At 46.3% G+C, this 22829-nt stretch overlaps 2 protein-coding genes across 5 annotated transcripts in view; one reads left to right on the top strand and one right to left on the bottom strand.

Moving 5' to 3' along the window:
* Nucleotides 1-22829, top strand: part of SCHIP1 (schwannomin interacting protein 1) — a 400884-nt gene that overhangs the window by 319908 nt on the left and 58147 nt on the right. The gene's annotated exons all lie outside the window — the stretch shown is intronic.
* LOC146062424 (uncharacterized) lies at nt 6489-8909 on the bottom strand. Its single transcript, XM_083174568.1, has 2 exons — nt 8684-8909; nt 6489-8311 (listed from the first exon to the last, which is right to left on the bottom strand). Exons 1-2 carry the CDS (start codon nt 8907-8909, stop codon nt 7512-7514), a joined length of 1026 nt encoding a protein of 341 aa, XP_083030694.1. The 3' UTR covers nt 6489-7511.

Raw genomic sequence — 22829 nt, 5'->3', positions numbered from 1 at the left:
GCCCTGAAGATCAATCTTAATCGCTATAATCAATTCAACGCCTTTGCACGACCCTAAGTCGTTGCCACCTGCGTGAATGATCAGCACATCTGGAGCACCCCACTTCTTCTCTGAAATCAATAACAAGTCCCATAATCTGAACCAGCAAAGACCTCTCACACCAATCCACTTCACCCTACCAGCCCCTTTGGTCCTGTTCTCGTGCTTTCCTGCCCAATATACATATGAGTGTCCTACAATCCACACCCTACCCACCACATCAGCCGAACCTAGAATAAAATTATATAAAATAACCATTAGAAACTTAACATATCTAAAGCAACTAGCCATGGTAAGGTAAACTGAGTTGTTTAGGCTACCCAGATGGATGTGAACAACACAAAACCTCAGATTTTAAGAGGAAAAAAGTGAAACGCCATCCAATCCCCCTTCATAAAAGGCAGGCGGCTTATGGCCCTGGGTTACCTAAAAAACAAACTCGCCAGGAGCGCGCTCTCTATAACTTATCCCCTCTTATATATGCCTTAAAAGCTGACGATCTCCACCTACCCAGCCGCTTTATTGCCTCCTCCGAACTGCCCGCTACCGCTGCGCAAGTTGCTGCTCCAATTCTAAATGAATGAGTACCATATTCTTCCTCCGGGATGCCCAAGGCCACCAAACATTTACCAAACACACTAGAAAATTGAAATTTAGTTAACGGGGTGCCGTCCCTATGCACTAACCACTGAACCCCCCCCCTTTGGCCTAACCAAATTGAATTTGTTTGCTAATTCCACCGGACAGATCCCCTTATTCTCCTCTGCCTTCAAAGAAATCCAGCGCCCCTTACCCAGCTGTTTTTGATCTCTGAATCTTTATCAACGCTAAATCTTTTTTAATCACCACATTCTCCTTCAAAAGCCCAGAGACCACACACAATTTATTTCTTGCCACTAACTCCCCAATCCTAAATGCCCCAAAAAACGCAAGCACAAATGCCAAACCAAAAAGGGCTGATTCATACTCATCCACTGCCACCCCCGAAACTGCCGTGACTAAATCCTGCAGCAAACCCTGATCTATTGGCCTTCTCGAATCTCCTTCCACCCTCTGTTCTCTGGCCCACCCCTTCAATGCCTTAGACAACAGGAATGACTTAGTAGGATCTTTTTGACCCTTCAATTTAGCGAAATAAGCGATTCCCGCCAAAGCCCCGGACATTGCTGCCCTAGATCTACCTTCCTGGTGGCAAGCCCACACGAATTCTAACATGACTTCCTCCTGGCACTTACCCTCACCCCACCTTGCTGTAAAAATCGACCATTCATTCCAAGCCGCCGAGTAACTTCTCAGCGTACTTGGGGCCAAAGCCTTCAGGGCTAGACTCTCGATGCCGGCTCGATGATCTGCCATAATTGAGAAGGACATGACACACCATCAATATCTGCTGTCGGCGCCAGCCTCCTGAACCTATCCCATTGGAACCTTGATAATGCATCCGCTATTTCATTCTTTACCCCCGGAACATGCCTTGCTGAGAAAGAAATATTCTCCTGCAAACACCGCAGAATGAGATGCCTAAGTAAACGCATCACCCTTGGACAATCCGACCTCTGATTGTTAACTGAATGAACTACTCCCAAATTATCACACCAAAAAACAATGTTCTTGTTAGCAATCTGCCTAGCCCATAGTTCCACTGCCACGATTATTGGAAAAAGCTCTAACAGCAACATACTAGCAGTAAATCCTCTCACCCTCCAATCCTCCGGCCACGCCTCTGCACACCAGTGCCCCTTAAAATACGCTCCAAAACCTACTGCCCCAGATGCATCCGTGAATAATTGCAGTTCGTCATTTGCCACCGCCTCCTGCCAAATCCTAACTCCATTAAAATCCTGCACAAAACATAACCAAACTTTCAGATCTTCTTTCAACTCCGCGGAGATTCTTACTTGATGATGAGGCTTCCTAACCCCTGCCGTAGCTCTCTCCAACCTTCTACAAAAAACTCTGCCCATTGGGATCACCCTACAGGCAAAATTTAACAACCCCAGCAATGACTGCAACTGCTTCAATGTGACTCTTTTTCACCTCTAAGAACTCTTCCAACTGCCCCTTCAACCTCGACACCTTTTCCTCAGGAAGCCTGCAAATACCCAATACTGTGTCTATCTCAATACCCAAGTAAGATAGCCTACTAACAGGCCCCTCCGTCTTTTCCTTTGCAATTGGCACCCCCAGTACCCAAAACAATGCACTGGTTGAAAAAAGTAACTCACTACACACCTCACTATCCACCGGACCTATTAACAAAAAATCATCCAGGTAGTGGGTAACCCCTTGCTGCTTACAACCTGCCTTAATACACCACTGCAAGAAGCTGCTAAAACGCTCAAAGAATGAGCATGAAACCGAACAACCCATCGGTAAACATCTGTCTATATAAAACTCCCCTCCTAACTTAAAACCCATATACTTGAACGATTCCGGGTGCAAAGGCAAAATCCTAAAGGCTGATTCCACATCTACCTTAGCCATCAGGGCTCCCTTACCGTACCCCTGCACCAAACCTAATGCATGCTCAAACAATTCATAGCTGACGCTACAAACCTCCTGATCCAATGCCTCATTCACTGACCCCCCCTCTGGATAAGATAAATGCTGAATCAACCTATATTTCCCATGCTCTCTTTTAGGCACCACCCCCAGCGGAGAAATACATAGATCCGCGATTGGGGGCTCCCTGTAAGGTCCTACCATTCTGCCTAAGTTTACCTCGCTCTGCACTTTTTTCCTAACCACCTCTGGGAAATCCCTAGCTGACTTCAGGTTCCTATTTGCCGATGCAATAACCCTATCTATAACCGGTAAACGAAAACCCTCTGAAAAACCCTGCAATAAAAAGGCTGCTTCCTCCCTAAGAGGATAGAGCCTTAACCACCTCTTTAACTCCTCAATCCTAACTGGCGACTCCGCCTTGCCTATTGCCAGGCCCAGCCTCTCCTCTCCTCTCCCAGCTGCTTGCCCCCTTGATCTTGCACACTCCTTTGCTGGGTGGGCCCCGCTGCATTGTAAGCACACGTGCCTGTACCTACACCCTGCTCCTTTTGAGCACTGCCCGTTGTTAAACGCATAGCATTTTCCCCTCCCGGGCACACTGTACCCGGGCTTGTTAAGAAAAAGCTGTCTTCGCCCCCCCCCTGCTTCACTGGACCCCCTCATTTGTTGGGTAACTTCCAACCACACTTCCACGTCCTTAAACCCTAAACTAAAAACTTTTTGCCCATCCTGCTTTTTCCTAAAAAGTTCATCGTACTGCCTCCATGCATTAACCCTGCCTGTCGAATACATGTTATGTATTAGATGAAAATACTTAAACATATTCATATGCTCCGATGGCCTGGTTTCCGTGTAGCATGCTGCAAACACATAAGCCCCTGCCAGCCAGTTGGTATAAGACCTCCTAGCCTCCTCTGCTGCCGGGCCTTTTGCCTTGGCCGCATCCAATTCTTTCTTTGCTTCATGTGTTATAGCAAACATGTCCACGAAACGTCCCTTCTTTATTTTGTCTCTAATTTTAGACCTCACACCCCTCAATATGGCCGTGTTAGAACAATGCACCGCGTCACCTGATGCATCCGGACCTACCCTGGCTGCACTGCTAGCTACACTCCTCGAACCTCCTGCTCCCTTCTTCTTTCCCCTAATTTTCTGCGCAAAGTACTTCATCAGCTTGCGCGGCCTACCATCTGAGCTGGATGAATCAGTGGAACTGTCTGAATGCGACACCTCCACCTGCTGCTGCGCTGTGTGCGTGATCTCACCTGCTCCTGATGTCGACGGTCCCGCCTGCTCTTCAGTTCTAACCGTCTGTCCCACGCCGCGCAGTGCGCCCACCGCGACTTGACTCGATGATTCCAGGACTTCAGATACACTTCCAGGCCCTGCGCTTTCCGAAACCGCCTGCAAAGGAATACTAACAGGAACAGAGTTCACAACATTCTCTTCATCAGCATCTAATGTAATAACCCCTTCACTGCCACCCTGCTCCCTGACCGACCCCCCTCCTTGCCCAACCTGCTGAAGCGCTGCCGTTACTGTGGGAGGTGCGGCCTCCGTGATGGGCGGGGGCGGGGGTGGGGGTGGCAATTGAAAATTGCCTTGCTGCGCTGAGGTGATCACTCCCTGCTGTCCACCAACCCCATAAAATCCGCCCGGAGCTTGCCCAAACCCTTGATTGATTGCCCAAAATTGCTGACCCTGGTTACCAGGTACAGCACTCAGCCAAGCATGACCCTGTGGTTGATAAAATGGCTGCTGCATGCTCCCCCACTGCGGCCCCACTGGCCACTGTCCCTGCACACCCTGCTGCTGGACTGCCGTGTTAAAATAGGGAGACCAACTCCTGAACTGAGTTGTCTGGCCCACGGCCACATTGCTTACCGCCCCACCCACTGCCTGCAGTCCTACAGGCTGCTCTAACGGCACCGGCCCCCGCACTAGCACTGGTGTAGGTGGAGGCTGTGAATAGTTTGGTAAAGGAGAGGATCTAATTCTAACAATGGGTGTGAATGCACCCCTCACTGACTGAGGTGACTGCCAATCGTTTATTCTAATATCCTGCTGCCTGCTGACAGGGGACAAATTAACTGACTGCCCCCGCTGCTGCATGTCCCCAGCTCCTAAAGCTGTAGGACTGCCCACTGCTTGCTGAAAGTATTCAGTGGACAAAATATCCGCCTGCGATAAGGGGGCGGGGCTAGTCGCCACCTCTGTACCCCCACTCTCTGACCTGGGCCCCCCCCCCTCTGTGTATTGTCACTAACTGAGGGTGACCCCCTGCCCTGCACCCCCCTAGCCAACCAAGCCTGCAGGCCGGAAGGCGAGGGGGCCGGGCGCGGCGTGCCTACCACCGCGGCCGCCATTAGAGTGTTCTGCCCCCCGGCAGAGCGAGCAGCCGCCCGCCCCACCGACCCACTGCGTCCGCGCGCCCTCCCTCTCACTCCCGCCATGTTATCCGGGGGAGCTGGGGCCAGGTGCGAACCCCCTGCTGCCGCCGCCGCTGATAAGCGCGCTCCCCTAGAGACCTGGGAGGACGCGGCGGCCTGTAACGGCCTAGCCGCTTCCACCAGCCGCCGGGGAGGAGGCGCATTGCGGCGAGGGCGAGACATACCACTACCTACAGAAAAACTTTTCCCACACTTTGTGCTGAAAGCCAGTAGGTGCAGCAAACACTGCAGCCAGCAGCCAGACACTGACAGAGGGGAAAATGACAGAAAGTTGAAAACACTAGAAAAACGGAAAGAAGAAAATTATAAACAGAGATAGACAGAATAAGGAGCAGAAAGCTTAGGGTAAATAGAATATAGAAAGAATAGCAAATAAAGCGACACTTATACCATGTTCTCATTGCCGCCCCTGCAAAATCCCGGGTTTTTCTTGCCGGGTTTTTGGCGGGGCACAGAGAATGGATACTTTTCTACCCCGTTCATACAGCACCTTAAACCCGGGAAATTCCCGTGTATGACGCGTTCACACTGCTTCCCCTGGTCTGCCCTGCCAACAAGTGTGTGAATATAAAAGCAGCTTTGATTGGCTGTTGAAAAAGTAGCTGTGATTGGCTGTTTTAGAAAGCAGCTGTTATTGGCTGGCTGAGGATGATGTCATATAAAGTGGCCTGTTTTTTCCAAGCACACTGCATTGCTGGAATCATGGCTGATGAGATGCTTTTGTTTTGCACCATTTTGCTGTTTCATGCAGCAAATGAGAGCTTGCTGCAGCTGCTTACATTGTGCTACCTTGCACAATGCACTTTGAAGAGGAGGAGAGCGCAATTTCTTGCTGAGAGAGACAGTGCTCGCCTTCATTATGTGCGAAGGAGAAGAGCTTTCATCACCTCCAGCGTTACCTCCATATTGAGGTTCAGCACATCCAGTACCCGGCGAATGTGGACCAGAGACTGCTCTCATGGCGAGGTATTTTGGTCTACAGTGGAGGGTTATGAGGATGACCAGTGGATGGAGCATTTTCGCATGTCACGTGGGACCTTTCAGTATGTGCTGGACCTTCTAACCCCTGCACTTTCCAGACAGACCACAAACTGCAGAATACCCATCTCACCTAGAAAGAGACTAGCGATAGCGCTATGGTGGTATGCTACACCGGGAGAATACCGCACAGTCGCCTGCTTGTTTGGAGTGGGGAGATCCACTGTATGCACTATAGTCCATGAGGTGACGCAGGCTTTGCTGGAAGGACTTTACCGTCGTTTCATCACCTTACCTCAAGGACAAAGGTTGGACGACATCATCGCTGGTTTCCTGCATCGTGGATATCCACAGTGTGCTGGAGCTATAGACGGTACACACATTCCTATTATTGCCCCCACAGAAAACCATGCGGATTACTTTAATCGCAAAGGCTGGCACTCCATAATTCTACAGGCTGTAGTGGACCACAAATATTGGTAAGTACATTTTTTTATGATAATATTAAAATGTACTTTGCGTATTGCTAGGGTAACTAAACAGAAATCTTAACACTTTATATTTTCAGCTTCACTGATGTCTTCATTGGCTGGCCTGGCCGTTCCCATGATGCAAGGGTTCTAGCAAATTCGGACCTATACCTTATTGCTGAGGAGAAGCAGGATGGCTGGTTGTTCCCTAGAGAGGTAAAGATATGTTTTTGCATGTTGCAGTTGGGATATTTTTAGTGTTATGTATGCATGTATGTATAACCAACGTACCACATGTATTGTTGTTTTTCAATGTCTCTCTTTACACCGGTAGAGAAAAGTGGCAATCTGAATAGCATACTTGTACTCCAAGAATTCCATATTGTAACTCTTATTTTACTTTGCAGAAATCGAAGATCATCGATGGGGTGGAGATCCCAGTACATATAATCGGGGATGCAGCATACCCATTACGACGATGGTTAATGAAGGGGTTCACCCAGCGCCATCAACTTACCCCGGAACAAATTGATTTCACCCACACCCTCAGTTCTGCACGAATGGTGGTAGAAAATGCCTTTGGCCGTCTAAAAGGCCGTTGGCGTTGTTTAATGAAGCGCAATGACATTGATACCAGCTTCATGCCTCATGTAGTTGCTGCCTGCTGTGTGTTGCACAACATATGTGAGTTTAAGAAAGAACAGTTTCTACCAGAATGGACCGTACTGGAGCCTGAGGAATCAGATCACTCTGCAGATTCTGAGATGTATGAGGGGACAAACACATGTGCAGAAGACATTCGCAACACCATTACCAATAACATATTTGCTTTAACCCACTAGTGTACTATAGTTTTTAATTTTCAATAAACTTCAAAAACATTTCTGTTTGTTTGTACATATTTTATTCATATGTACAACATATATTTTTTTAGTTAAATAGCATAAAGTGTACCAAAAATGCACATAGAAAAATATAATAAAACTGTAATGACAATACCCAAATGCCTTACATAACTTCTGTACAGGCCGGGTGGGCAGACAAATAAACAAAAAGTCAATAAACACCTCTACAGCACATGGTAGCGGGGGTTTTCCTTTCTTGGAGCCGTTCGATTCTCCGCATGACTATGTGGACCAGCCGCATAATCAAGGCAGTGTGGTGGAACTGTGGGAGGCTGAGTTGCACCCGGTGTACGCTCAGGGAAATGGCAGTGATTTGCTGGAGGCTGAGGTGTCCCAGCAGCATACTCGGGGCACTGCGGAGGAACTGGTGGAGGCTGAGGTGCACCAGCTGTACGCTCTTGGAAATGTCGAGGATTTGCTGGAGGCTGTGGTGTCCCAGACGCATACTCTGAGGAGTGCGGTGGAACTGGGGGAGGCTGAGGTGGACCTGCTGTACGCTCAGGGAAATGGAGGTCATTTGCTTGAGGCTGAGGAGTCCCAGCAGCATACTCAGGGAAAAGGTGTGACATTGGTGGTGGGTGAGGTGTGCTGTATGGCACCATGTTCCCCTGGGTTGGGCCTACAAAATTTGGTTGGCCTGCGCTATACATTGGATAACCATACTGAAAATTATTGTGTGGTGGCTGGGGCAGTGCATGGCCTTGTGCCCTAAATAGACTATTAAGGAACTCCATCTGCGTATCTCGGTTCTCTCGATTGATACGCTCATGCATACCAACAATGGCAGTAATGAACGTGTTCTGTAGGTCACGCTCATTGTCCATAAATCGCTGCAGACGAGCATCTTCATGAACTTGCATCGAATTATCCATTTCCTTCAGGTGTTCAAGCATTACGGTGGTCATTGCTTTTGTGGCTTGTTCCATCTTAGTGGACCTCTTTCTTCTCAGTGGCACATTATAAACTATGGGAAAAACAAACAACACATTACTATACAAGACTATAATAATGTTACTTCTCCTTCTACCCAAAAGACATTGTTGGTGCCCATGCACTTGGAAAACCATCTGTGCTGAAGGCTAGATATCAGTAAAACCTTAACTTCTCATTCAGACGTGTTAGCAATGTTGCTGACAGGCCTGAATCAGATCCCCTCTGCACAGATGCATGTGGATGTTAAATTTCAAAAATACTTAAATAAAAAAGCAGTGTTGGCACATGCATGCTTGAGGCCTTTTCCCTCCTGCACTCTTGCTACATGCTGCGACATATTTCTTTAATAAACAAAAATATAGTACTGTGTAATAATGGTGTGTGTAAAAAGTTATAAACTTACTGTTGGTCCGCAACTTTGGACGTGCACTCTGTGGCAATGCTTCAAAGGCTGGACTTCCTTCAGCAGGTAGTGATGATGCAGGCGTTGATGGTGGTCGCTGCAAAGGTGATGGCGGATGCTGCACAGGTGAAGAGAATGCCGTGGAGCCTACAGCTGAATTGTGGGAGTTAAATGATGAATCCAGAACTTCACATTGGGCTTCACCATGGACTGAGCGGGAATCCATTTCACTGTCTGTGGCCTCAAGGTCAATGGGTGACGCTGCTGCTGCTACTGCGTTTTCTTCACAGACACTTGCTGCACTGCCAGCAAAACTGCTGGAGGAGGACAGTGATATGGGATTAGCCAGTGCAGAGTTCCCAAAGATGACATTACACTGGTCATAAAATGGCCAGTCCATACGGGCACCACCACTCTTCCTCCTGTTTAGGTCATGGACCTTAGCATACTGCTTCCGCAGGGCTTTGAGTTTATTCACTACCTGTTGCTGCGTTTTGACGATGCCACGGGCAGACAGGATTTTGGCGATGTTGTAGTAAACAACGGAGTCCTTCACTGTGCCGGTCACTTGCTTTTTTATCTCCTCCTCTCCTCTCACTGCTAGCAGCTCGAGCACTTCCTCATCCCTCCAGTGCGACATGTCTGCTCTCCTCGACGCAGCATATGGACGTCAGACGCAGCATGAAATGGACGTCACGTCACATGATCACATCCGCCAATGAGCTTCTTTTTTTCCATCATGTTTGAAAAACCCGTGTCTGCGCTGTTCAGACTGAAGTACACCCGTGTTTTACCCAGGAAAAACCCTGCAAAAAACCCGTGTGTAATTCCCGGGGCATAACACCCGGGAATTTCAAAAGGACGCGTTCACACTGAGACACGACACGGGAAATTACCGCTCGCCCTGCCAAATACCCGGGTTTTTTAGGCAATGAGAACGGGGTATTAGCCTATCCAGACTCCAGAGGGACCGCAATCTCCAGGGAATCCAAAAATGGCAAGAGGGATAATTTACCTCAGCTAACACTTATATAACCTTTCAAACTCCTCCCCCTACTCTGTCACTACTGGCTAACCCACCTGACCTGCAACCAACCAGCACCTAGCACTAAACCACCAATGACAACTGCTCTACTAATTCTTACTACAAAAACAGGGTGCTTATTTCATCTCAAGCTTAGGTAAGCTTTTGATTCTATTATTAACAGTTTCTTATGTAGCACACAGATATAACGCAGCGCTTTACAGAGAATATTTGAACATTCACATCAGTCCCTGCCCCAGTGGATCTATATTCCCTACCACATGCACACACAGACATTCTAGGGTTAATTTGTTGGGAGCCAATTAGCCTACCTGTATATTTGTGAAAAGTGGGAGGAAACTGAAGTACCCGGAGGAAACCCACGCAAGTAGGGGGAGAATATACAAACTCCGCACAGTTAGGGCCATGGTGGGAATCAAACCCATGACCTCAGTGCTGTGAGGTAGTATATATCAACTTATATCCCCCAAATTATAGTAAATAATGTTTGTATTATAGTGGAGCATTAAGCATATATTCAAATTGACCACTTTCAGATTATATATTTCAATTACATAAGCATATCATTTGATATCGCAATGACTTTGGTAACAAAACCACCAAACCTGATGATACTGATATTAATACTAGGATCATTATGTGTGTCTGCTGATCCCTGTCTGCACACTCTGATAGTCCAATTGCTTGGTCAGAGTGGTCTAATGCCTAACCTGCTATCTAGAACACTGTTAAGTTATTAGGTTTAAGTATAAGGTGGCATCAAATTATATAATTTGGTGAATATGTATTTGTTTATAAAAATAATAAAATAAATCAAGCTGAACCACCGCTTAGTAGTAGAGTTGAATAAGTTGGTACTTATGTAGTATCTGGGCTGCCGATTTTTTGATTGTATGCCTTAAGTTAAGGCATACAATCAGATGCGATGCGATGCGATATCGCATCGCATCGCATCCGATATCGGATGCGATATCGGATGCGATGACCCGATTTTTCCATAGGAATCAATGTTAAAATGATTCCTATGGAAAAATGGGTCCTTTTCATACCCCTACTATCCAAGTGGGCATGGAGTTGGATATAAACCTGTGGCGAGCGTAGCGAGCCACCGAGCCCGAAGCGTGGCGAGCGAAGCGAGCCCCGCGAGGGGACGGTATTCGTCCCCTCGCGGGGCTCGCTTCGCTCGCCACGCTTCGGGCTCGGTGGCTCGCTACGCTCGCCACAGGTTTATATCCAACTCCATGCCCACTTGGATAGTAGGGGTATGAAAAGGACCCATTTTTCCCATTGAATTCCATGTTAAAATGGACTCAGTCCATTTTAACATTGATTCCTATGGAAAAATCGGGTCATCGCATCGCATCGCATCGCATCGAATCGCATGGTCGCATGCGATGCGATGCGATCTCCCGATCCGACCCGATTTAGAAATCGGCAGCCCAGTTACTACATAAGTACCAATAAGTTTATTTTGCCGCTAGCCATATACCTGGGAGCTGCTCTGTGTCCCTTGTTTCCAGGAGGCTCCTCATTTTTCCCCCAACCAAAAACCAGGGAGCTAGAGCTAGAGTGAGGTGAGGAGGGGACTTATCACATACTTCAGGAGCTTGAGACTTGTGATTGTTCACCTCATTAATATTCTGCTCTGCTTCCTTCTATAGTTGTCAATAAAATGTATTTACTGGTTCTGCTTTACAGGGCTTAAAATGGGGGGTGTTAAACCGTATTAAAACATTGTATGAAGGTGTTAAAGTTTATACCAGAGATTCACAGCCAGTTCTGTGTCCATGAGTCAATAGAGTTCCCCTTAAAGATATGTATTGGCAAGGATATGGGTACTTTTTCATTAATCATGGTTGTAGCACACTTGTGGTATTGGGGCCTGACAACTGTTATATTTTGTCAGTTTGATGCTGTGGCAACTAGTTATAAAATATTTGTAGAAGATCTGTCCCGTTCCCTTAATGGTCGGACGTGTGATGGGGAAGTTGTGACTCAGTAAAGGTGTGCGTGTGGGGGGAATTTAGTAGCAAGATACTGGAACAGATAAGGTTGGTGAGGGGTGTTTAGGATCCCATCAGTCATAATACTGACGTTGGCATCCTGAAGGGGTGTGGATCGTATTGTTGACCCAACTTAGGTCGACACAAGCAGCAAGGTCGACAGGGTTCTTGGTCAACATGGGTGAAGGTCGACAGGGGTCTAGGTTGACATCGGTTTAGGTCGACAAATGCGTCGATAGGTCGCGAGGCTGACATGGGTTTTTTCACTGTTTTATTTTACCCAGTAAACACAGTTGGAAGCCAATCGCAGCCCCTCGCTTCTCTCGCACTGCTTCAGGCACGATGCCTTACTGTACTCTGCACACTATTTTATTCTCCCACCACACCCTAGTGCAGTGTTTTTCAACCACTGTGCCGTGGCACACTAGTGTGCCTTGAGCTGTTCTCAAGTGTGCCCCCAGATCTAGAGATGCCCAAACCCATTTACAGCCACCACCAGTTCAAATGTTATTTACTGATCTCTTCTTTTCATGTAAAGGGCCAATGTATTTAATTTTTGTTACCTCTGGGGATCAGTGTGAATGTTTTTAATATGGGGGCCAATAGATTTGTTTTTTTTCCTGTGGTGGCCAATGTGTTTTTCCCTGTGGAGATCTCATGGTGTGCCTTGGCAATTTTAAAGTCCTATTTAGTGTGCCGCAAGGTAAAAAGGTTGAAAATCACTGCCCTAGTGGATGGTAGGGCATGAAATACCGCCTGTCGGCACATGTCGGGTCAAAAACCAGTGAAAGAACCGAGGTCACCTGTCGACCTAACCCATGTCGGCCTAATGCATTTGTCAACCTAAAACCATGTCGACCTTGTCCCATGTCGACCTAGACCCCTGTTGACCTTCATCCATGTTGACCTAGAACCCTACATGCATAACCCTTATGTATTATATAGCTTCCCTTCTGGACTTGTAACTTGGTGGGACTGCTATGCTATTACTGGTGCCTGTCCTTGTGTTTCCCTCCTATATCCCTATAGATTGTAAGCTTGCAGCAGGGCCCTCCTACCTCCAAGTCTGTCTATTGTTACCCAGTTTGTTTTATCACTGTCTACTATTGTAAAGCGCAACGGAATCTGCTGCGCTATATAAGAAACTAAATAAATAACCCTGTCGACCTTGTTGCCTGTCGACCCAACGGTGTCGACCTAATGACTGTCAACCTAAGTCTGGTCAACAATACGACTGTAATCCTGACATGAATCAGGTAAGTATATGTACCCTCCCTAACCCCCTCTGGGGTACCTGACCCCAACCCTCCCCACTAGTGACCGACCCTGACCACCCCCCCCCCCCCCTCTTAAGTGACTAACGCTAATCCTCCCTACATGAAGACTAACCCTGAATTCCCCTTAGTGCCTAACCCCCACCCCCCCTTCCCAGCCTGACCCCAACACACCTGGTACATTTGCATTCGGCAGTCCGTCAGTGGGGATCTTGGCGCCGGCATCCCAATTGATTTTGGGATTCTTGCTGCGGTCTCCCGGGGATAGTTGGTATAGTGAATGCCAGCATCCTATATGGGTTGTATTACTTGACCTTTTTTGTCTTATTTATTTTTTATGGAGATTTATTTAAATGCACCCTATTTTTAATTGACATGTGTCTGCAATTTCCTGGCTTTTGTTTGTACATAAATTGGCATGCACATACATTGTATGTATGTACAAATATTTAAAATGTTTCATTTTTCTTATTTGATCAAGGTACAGTACTAGCACATACATACCCAAACTCGGTGTTCAGGACTCCAAACTGTTTGTTTCATACAGGTCTCCACACTGAATGAATCACAAGTGAAATCATTGGCTCCACCTTTTAAAATGTGTCAGAGAGTATTAGTATTTAAGTGAATATATAAACAAATTGCTTTTTTAATTATGAAATATTGAAGCTGAAAAGTAAAGGTGCGTACACACGGGGGTGATTTTGTGCAAAATCGCGGGAAATATGGTCGCTGAGCGACCATATTGCCCGCAATGGGAGTGTGGGCAGATATATCGCAGGGTGCGCGCTCCCGTTTTTGCCCCTGTGGTGATCACTGGTCGCAGGAACATGCTCTTGCTACCAGCTGATGACCTCTGCGGCTCCCCCCGGCAGTTTCTTTTTCATCAGCGACCATCTCTGGTCGCTGATGAACAGGAGAAACGGAGCAATATATTGCTCAGCCATATATTGCTAGCAATATATGGCTGAGCAATATATCTCCCCTGTGTGTACGGGGCTTACGTTTGGAATTTACTTGTTGGTTCTAGCTGATAAATCTTCTGAACCTTCAACATGACACTTTACACTAGTGGTATCCAACTACGGTCCTCGAGAGCTACCAACAGGTCACATTTTACAGACAACCTAGCTGCTGCACAGGTGCACTCATTACTAGCTGAAACATTTTCAAAGATCCACAGGTGGAGCTAATTACTTCACTTGTGATTCTGTGAGGAGATCCGGAAAACATTAACTGTTGGTAGCTCTCGGGGACTGGAGTTGGCTACCCCTGCTTTACACTGTTCCACTTGCACATACATGGTTACTGACCCCTGTTCTAAACCATAAAGCATTTTCATGTGTTATGTCAAATGCTATGCCATTTAGAATGGAAATGTTTTACGTTGGCTCCAGTTCAGCATTTCTATATAGCAGGTTGGCCAGCAGATGGTACTGCGGTAACATGCTTCCAGAGAAGGTAAAGATCATTGTCTATAGCTTCTTTTTATTTGCACTCTTCTATCTTATAACTAACAAATGTGTTTAGTGAAGTATCACAATCATCAGCAATGTATACAATAATCTTGTCATTTTATGATTTTTATGAAGGTTTGAAAAGTGCATATTGAAATCGTACACCAATCCTTGTAGTTTATGCTTGCTTATAGCAGAATGTTTACCTATTAAAAGGAAAAGGTTTTGATAATTAATATGATAAATATAATAATACATAAATAATATTGTAGTGAAATAAGATCTAGGGTAGGCAACTGGCGGACCGCAAAGGGCAAAAATGCGGACCAGCGAGATGTGGCCATTACGTCTCTCCTGGCCCCATTCGCCTCCTGAAGCCTCTTCTGGCTTCAGCGGTCAAAGTAATGCATTGCGCCGGTGATGTCACCGCACACTGCAAGGGCTGAGAATCTCTGGCAGTCTTCCGGGAACACAAGCAGCAGAGGCGTGGAACGGCAGGAATGGTGGTGGTAAAAAGAATACAGCGGCGGAGGTAGCAGGCAGTATGTGGCCACAGTGGTGGCGGCAGTGGGCAGAATACAGCTGCGGCAGCAGTGGGCAGAATACTGCCATGTAAGTTTAAAATGTTTTTTTTTTTTTTTTTCTTTTAACATGGTTGCTGCTTGCTGTGGAGGGGGTGGAGAAGGGGGGGTATCTGTTCATCCCAATTCAATAGGATGGAGCTTTGTGGCCCCCATGAAAAAAAACTTAGGTTGATGTGGTCATTAGGTCGACATGGGGAAGGTCGACAGTCAAAAGGACAACTTGTTTTTTTGTTTTTGTTTTTGAGCCGACATGTGCCGACAGGCAGTATTTCATGCCCTACCAGCCACTAGGGCAGGGGTTCTCAATCTATTTTGCTCTGGGACTCCATCAGACAATAAAAAAATTAGGAGGGGACCCCAGCAAGCTACTGCAGAAGGTCATCACATCACATGTGTAGTCAGCACAGAGTGATGGGAGGAGGCTAAAATAACAGACAACTAAAATACTTTTCAGACTCCTTGAATCACTGACTGAGATTAGAAAAGTCATCAGCCTGATGGCCAGCAACATGGAGTCGTGACCCCATTCTGAGAAGGTTGGGACCTACTTTGGGGTCAGGACCTACAGTTTGAGAACCACTGCACTAGGGCATGGTGGGAGAATAAAATAGTGTGCCCGAAGCATGGCAAGCGCAGTGTTTCCCTGTCCATGTTCACTGTGTTGCCATTCTGGACAAAAAAAGTGACAAACCCCATGTTGACCTTTTGCCGGTCGACCTTCCCCATGGCTATCTAATGCTTGTGCCGACCTAATGACCCTGTAGGCCTAACCCATGGCGATCTTCATGCATGTTGACCTAATGATTGTCGGCCTAGTTCATGTCTATCCTATGATCCATACCCAACTGGCCATACGTAGGTATCACGGGAAAGATTCCCGCTTGGTTTCAATACATCTCTAGGTATTACTCTTCTGGTAATAATTTGCGTGAAGTATGAAGGTTTTTGCAGAAATCCTCACAGGTCAATGAGGAAAAAGATGGCAACCATTAACTTACCCCTTATGAACCTTGTTCATGATCCATCTGCTTTCTAAAAAAAAAGCATATGGAATGAGAGAGCCTTCCTACAATGGACTGGACCGAAGCAGAACATCGATTTGTATTGTGCCAATCTCAAGCGGAAAAATTCTCTTATAACAATACTCGCATATAGTTGTGATTGGAAAATTGTATGTGAAATGAATTGTTGAAGTACCGGATACCTTGCTTGTTAAAATGTCAGCAGATCTTTTTTTTTTTTTAAGTTGTGATATTTTTTGTGCTAATTTATAAAATAACTTGAACATAGCTTTGTCTGCCTTGTTTAGACACATCATTGTGTTAGCGCATATCTAACCAGTGGTTCCCTCTTCGATGACGAAAACCACTATTATGCTCCTCATTTTCATAACCCTTCCTTCTAGTTCCTTGTGTAACGGTGAAAGTCAAAATATGGATATTAATGTCTACTAATGTAAGGGTTGACACCTGATGAGACATTGATGTTCCACAGCTCACAAAAGCGACCTGTGCTGCTTATTTCTGTAGCTCCTCAAATGACAAAGCTAATTTGCTAACGATGGTGACAGTTTATAACTTCATAGTTTTCTTTATTGCAAAGTAATAAAAATCAAGTCTTGGACAGGATTTATCGTCTAGCCCCGGACCGTGTGATCTTATTAGTTATTCTGATTGCATCAATGAATGTCTTAATTAAACACAGGAACATAATAGAGCAAGCATTTATGGTTGACTGGGCTTAACCGCTTGAGCAATACATTAGTCTTAAATAATTCAAGGCTTGTGTATCTGACTATTACCTTTAAATAGTTAGTAAAATGAAAATGCAGTGGAAGTAAATCTCATTACTATAATTTACTTAATTAGAATGTTTGAATCGGTTATAACTGTAACGGCAGAAGCAAGGAACATGGCTGTTAATAGTCACATAAATAATGTAAATTCAGTAAAACAGTATATTCAGGTGGCACGCAAATAATGTAAATTCAGTAAAACCGTATATTCAGGTGGCACGCATCACTGTTACATGGAAGTGTCTCTTTATAAAAAATAAATAGGGAGGGAATAAGGCTGAATGAGGAAGAGGATAGTGAAAACTAAGAGTGGGAAGTTGATTAAGGGAGAAGATTGGTGTGTGTGGTGATGGATCTGGCAAGATGACTTTTGTTTGACAGATGGTGTAAAATTTGCTTTTGAAGTATATGACTAAAGGCCCCCGTACATTAGTCCGACTTGTCTCAGGACAAGATGGACCTGATTTCCCCAGCAGCTCCCCACGAGAGGAACATATGATTAGGCACTTAATGCGCCAAGTTTTGTATATGATAAATCGCATGCGATTTTATCATATGCAACTCCCGGGGAGCTGCAGGTGGGCGGAGCAGGGGACGGCGGACATAGAGGTGGTGGACGGGGGATGCTGGTGAGCCGGAGGAGCAAGAGCTGTCAGTGCTGTAACAAAAAAAAAAGCAGCCAGTGATTGGCTGAGAGCTCTCTCAGCCAATCATCAATTGGCTGAGAGAGTGCTTAGCCAGTCACTGAATGCCCATTCATTTGTATTGTTTTTTTTTTCTTGTAGCTCCCTGCTTCTCCTGCCCGGCTCTACGTTCCCCTCACTGGTGTCCGCCGCCTCTGTGTCCGCTGTCATCCTCGCATCGTCCCCTGCTCACCTCACCGCATCCCCTGCCCGCCTCGCAGTGTTTCAGAGTCCCACGCCCAGAGGCTGCACATAAGATTTAGTCAATCTTATGTGCAGCCGGTCCGACCTCCCGACAGATCCGATGCGCACGGGACCACGCATCGGGTCGTACGGGGTGTCTTCGCTGCCCAATCCATCCTAATCCGGTGAAATCGGGTACAAATTGCATAGTGTATGGGGGCCTTTAGTCTTAAGTAGTGATTTAAAAGGGTAAGATGGTGCCAGCTTATAGCAAACAGACAACACAGACTCACTAGAAAACCAAAAGTTTGTGGACACCTAAACATATCCATTTGCGCTTTTGACCCTATTATTCCAAAACCATGATCGATTTTATGGAGTTAGTGACCATTGTAGCTTTAACAGCCTCTTCCCTGGGAAAGCTATCAGCTAAATTTGGTACTCTTTACCTAGAACGGCGCCCGCGATCAGAATCGCGGGCGTCGGGGGTAAAAAATCGCGGTAATCGCGGGTAAATCGCGGGTACATCAAAATCGGGTACCCGCGATTACCGCGATTTTCCCATAGGGAACAATGTTAAAAAGCCTGATTGACCGCGATTTTACTGTAAAATGCCTCAATGCCCGCGATTTTCCCATAGGAATCAATGTTAAATGGGCTACAGAGCCCAAATAGCCCCAATTAACCCTTAAATGTCCCCCCAATTTTTGTACGCCACCCCACGATCCACGCCAACCCGAAGCGTGGCGAGCGCAGCGAGCCCGCGAGGGGCGGCGGTACGCGTCCTCCGACCTTTTCATGCCCTACTATCCACGTCGGCGTGGAGTTGAGAATAGAATAGTGTGGCGAGCGCAGCGAGCCACCGAGCCCGAAGCGTGGCGAGCGCAGCGAGCCCCGCGAGGGGACGCGGATACCTTCACAGGTAAACGCGTCCCTTCGCGGGCTTCACAGGTGTCCGCGTCGCCACGGACACCTGTGAAGTCCGCGAGGGGACGCGTATAACTGTGAAGGTATCCGCGTCCCCTCGCGGGGCTCGCTGCGCTCGCCACGCTTCGGGCTCGGTGGCTCGCTGCGCTCGCCACACTATTCTATTCTCAACTCCACGCCGACGTGGATAGTAGGGCATGAAAAGGTCGGAGGACGCGTACCGCTGCCCCTCGCGGGCTCGCTGCGCTCGCCACGCTTCGGGTTGGCGTGGATCGTGGGGTGGCGTAAAAAAATTGGGGTGACATTTAAGGGTTAATTGAGCCTATTTGGGCTCTGTAGCCCATTTAACATTGATTCCTATGGTAAAATCGCGGGCATTGAGGCATTGAATGCAAAATCGCGATCAATCTGACTTTTTAACATTGTTCCCTATGGGAAAATCGCGGTGATCGCGGGCATCGCGTCACGGCCGTTTATGTGCTGCCCGCGATGTCGCGATCACCGCGATGGGCGCCGTTCTAGGTAAAGAGTACCCTAAATTTTTATACATTGCTTCACATCCAGTCACCCTCAAGAGCTGTACAATCCAATTGAGTTATTCTGCACCAAGCTGGGCAAGCTATTTATTGATGAATCTAACGTTATGCCTTACCCAAATTTGACAAAGACTTGGAAGCACACAATAAAGTCTTAGGGGGGTATTCAATGTCAGGGGCACGGCTGTCGAGCTAGCGCGACAGCCGTGCCCCTGTCCCGTTCTCGGTTAGCTCGCCTGGAGCTCGGCAGTCGGGATTCAATGTCCCGGCCGCCGAGCGGCGAGAAGGGGGCGTGGCCGCGAGTTGATGACGGAAATAGACGAGCTCCGGCCGGGAGCTCGCCTATTTCCGGCTTTTCTCGGCAGAACAAGCCCGACAGCTTGTGATGTCGGGCTCGTTCTGCGCAAAACCCCTGTTCAATGCTGTCGGGGAAGACAGCATTGAATAGGGCCCCGCAGCCATCTCCCCCGTCGGGAGATGGCTGCGGGAGCTCGAACAACATTGAATACCCCCCTTACTGTATACTGTGGTATAGATGTCCCTTCATTGGAATTAGGAGAGCCAGGCTAAATAATGAAAAACCGCCATAGGCGATACTTATTTCTCCACCTTGCATCAATCAAACTTAGATTCGTCCATCAAATTTCTAGGTGGTACAGTGTTATTTATATCTCCAGAGAAAACTTTTCCACTACCCTAAAGTCCATTGATTTTGTACTTTATACCACTTCAGCCAAATTAGCATTACATATTCTGAGGCTTGTGTGTGCTGCACCGCCATGGAAATTCAATCTATGATTTTTTTATGTACTTTTTCTCGTGTTGATGTTGAGTTCAGTTTGTAACTTGACAGTGACTCTTGTAATGAATGACATACAATATTTACACACAACTTATTTCAGCACTGGGCACACGTTAGTGGTCTATTTTATGTTTGTTGTGAAATTCCATTGTAAATTGCATGGTCTATAAAATCAGTCTTAGCCATTTTTCTGATGTTACTTAAATATACTAGTGCAGCTTGTACTTCCAATCTGTGTGATAAGTTTTAGTGGATACACACGGGGACTCGGCTGTCGGCATCAGCAAGTGCATACACACTTTCTGATATTGGCATGATGAGTGACAGCAGGGGGGAGCTGCAATGTCCCCTGTCGGACCTGCAGCAGGGCATATTGGAATATTGTTTAATGTGTACGGACCTTTATTAGTGTGGCGCATTGGTTCCTAAATTGGATGCCTAGGTGCCCTGGGGTGCAGCATGACATTTACAGGGGTGCTTCCGGTTGGTGGTTCTGAACCAAAACAAATTATTTATGGTCAAACTAATATGCAAAATCAGTGCTGGTGGCTGTCACTTATAAAAAAAATGGGTACTTGTTTAGTTTCACGGCGGCAGTTACGTACTTAGCGTAGCGTCCCTTTCAGAATCGGCCTCAGCGTAGTCAGTCAGAAGCAGCGTAGTGTGTTCCACACCACGCTTCAGGTTCGTTGGCTCGCTGCGCTTGCCACACTATATAGAATCAACTCCACGCCGACGTGGATAGTGGGGGTATCAAAAGGTCGGTAGGACACGTAACGCGTCCCCTCGTGGGGCTCGATGCGCTCGCCACGCTTCAGGCTGGTGTGGATAGTGGAATAAACAAGGTTGACAGCTGTTACGTCGACAAGTGTCATTGTCGACAGGTTTACTAGTGTTCGTCCCATTATTTTGGTCTGTGTATTTTTGGGGATAATGCTGCACTCCTATACCCGACTAAAATTTAGACGCTCTAGCGTCTAAATTTAGATGCACCCTTGTTAGCGGTTTAGACACTGTACTTATACGCACTAGCGTCTAAGTACTAGACGCACCCTTCAGAAGCCCCCTTTGTTAGCGGTTTGCCGGAGTGTCCACTTTAGACCCCCCCTTTGTTAGCAGTGTGCTGGGGTGTCTACTTTAGATGCCCCCTTTGTTAGTGGTTTGCCGAGGTGTCTACTTTAGACGCCCCCTTTGTTAGCGGTGTGCCGGGCTGTCTGTTTCTCTGTGGAACTATAAGTGCCACAATGACCTGTCCGCGCTGGGCTGCCGCGGAGTCACTACGCTGACAACGTAGTTCAAGGCAGCCTATGAGCTACGCTGATAATGTAGCTACGCTGAGGTAAGGCACTACACTGAGCTACTTAGCGGTGTGCCAGGCTGTGTATTTCTCTGTGGAACTACAAGTGCCACAATGGACTGTCAGCGCTGGGCTGCCGTGGAGTCATTACGCTGAGTGAAACTACACAAGTTTGCTGATAACGTAGCGCCCTGGGCAAGTAAGGCAGCCGTTGGAACTACGCTAACGTAGCTTCAAACAAACTTAGCGCAGCACTGCTGCCAGGGCTACGATGATAACGTTGGATTCAAACTTAGCGTAGAGCTGCCGCCGTGAAACTAAACAAGTACAAAAAATGTGTAGAATTAGAACCACAGTATGTCCACTATAACATAACTTAAGCTAAGGGTGAACGGTTAGCACAAATGACTTAATTACAATTTGTTTATTATTTATCAATAAGAATGTTTGAGCTAAGGGTGCGTTGAAAAAATGTAGAGCTTTTAGGACGCCATGATTCAAGAAAGTTTGGGAACCACTGGTGTAGAGGTTAAGTACTTGGTGGTCAATGGTATCGCTAAATCTCCCTCTGAAGTTCATCGTTTTGAACATTCCCTAGAAGAGTAAGGCAGTTAAAGTTTACACAATATCACTCACAACGAAGGCTCGAACAAAGACGTGTTACAATATTGTATATATATTCTTTCAAAATACGTTTTAACAAGACTCATGACATTTGATCTACAACAACCACACATAGAGGTTTTTTTTTAAATGTAGACACCACAAAATTAGTATGGTACGGTAAAGGTACGTACACATGGTGAGATTTCATTTTCTATTTGACCCATATTTGATCTGGGTTGGTTAAAGTGTTCACATTCAATTTTGACTTTGTAGTCCAGATCTGTACTATATAGCCTTGCCTGCCTAATAAATAATGTTCTTAAGGATTACATACAAAATTGTGAGCACTTGAATGATATGGATGTGTTGGCTAGACTTCATGTTAGAATGTATATATGAGGATCTGGAATGTTTTACTAAAGCTGGTGACCCACACATTAATTAGCTGTGACAATCTTTTCATGGGGCAAGAATGGTAAAGAAAGGGAATGTTATCATCCTGACCTGATCTTAGTTTGGTTTAGCTACGAAATTAGGCGAAAGGCCCAAGATGTCATTGTAAAATGTCTGTTTTTTGTTTCTTTTGGAGTTTTTTTGTTCTATTGTTTTTCTTTAGCTTTTTTTTCTAGCATCTTGAACAATTTCCGTTGTCTTGCTTGCAAATTCTTCTTATTCACTTTTGTTGAGATTACCTTTGCTCGAAATTATTTTTTTCACAGTTAATTCACAATTAATGAAATCACTTGTCCAGTTTTTCTGTTCATGCTTTATTTCCTAATTGGTGGGATCAAAGTTGTCTGTTTGTATTAGAGAGAAAACACTTCTGAAATATGAGCATACATAACGGTTAGATAAATCACTACTTTGTTATTCTGATTTGTGGCTACAATGTATACACAACAATAAAGAAGGTGGTCAAACCACACTGGTACATAACCATGTAATCAGAATCAA

Source organism: Crinia signifera, chromosome 3, assembly GCF_055691185.1.
Source record: "Crinia signifera chromosome 3, ASM5569118v1, whole genome shotgun sequence".
NCBI classification, from domain to species: Eukaryota; Metazoa; Chordata; class Amphibia; order Anura; family Myobatrachidae; genus Crinia; species Crinia signifera.
Note: the sequence above shows the minus strand (reverse complement) of the source record. Positions and strands in the feature narration are given on the sequence as shown.

Coding starts and splice junctions, on each gene's coding strand:
- LOC146062424 (XM_083174568.1), bottom strand. CDS start 8,909: ATGGATTCCCGCTCAGTCCATGGTGAAGCCCAATGTGAAGTTCTGGAT. Junction 8,312..8,683: donor TCCAAAGTTGCGGACCAACA/GTAAGTTTATAA, acceptor TTTTTCCCATAG/TTTATAATGTGCCACTGAGA.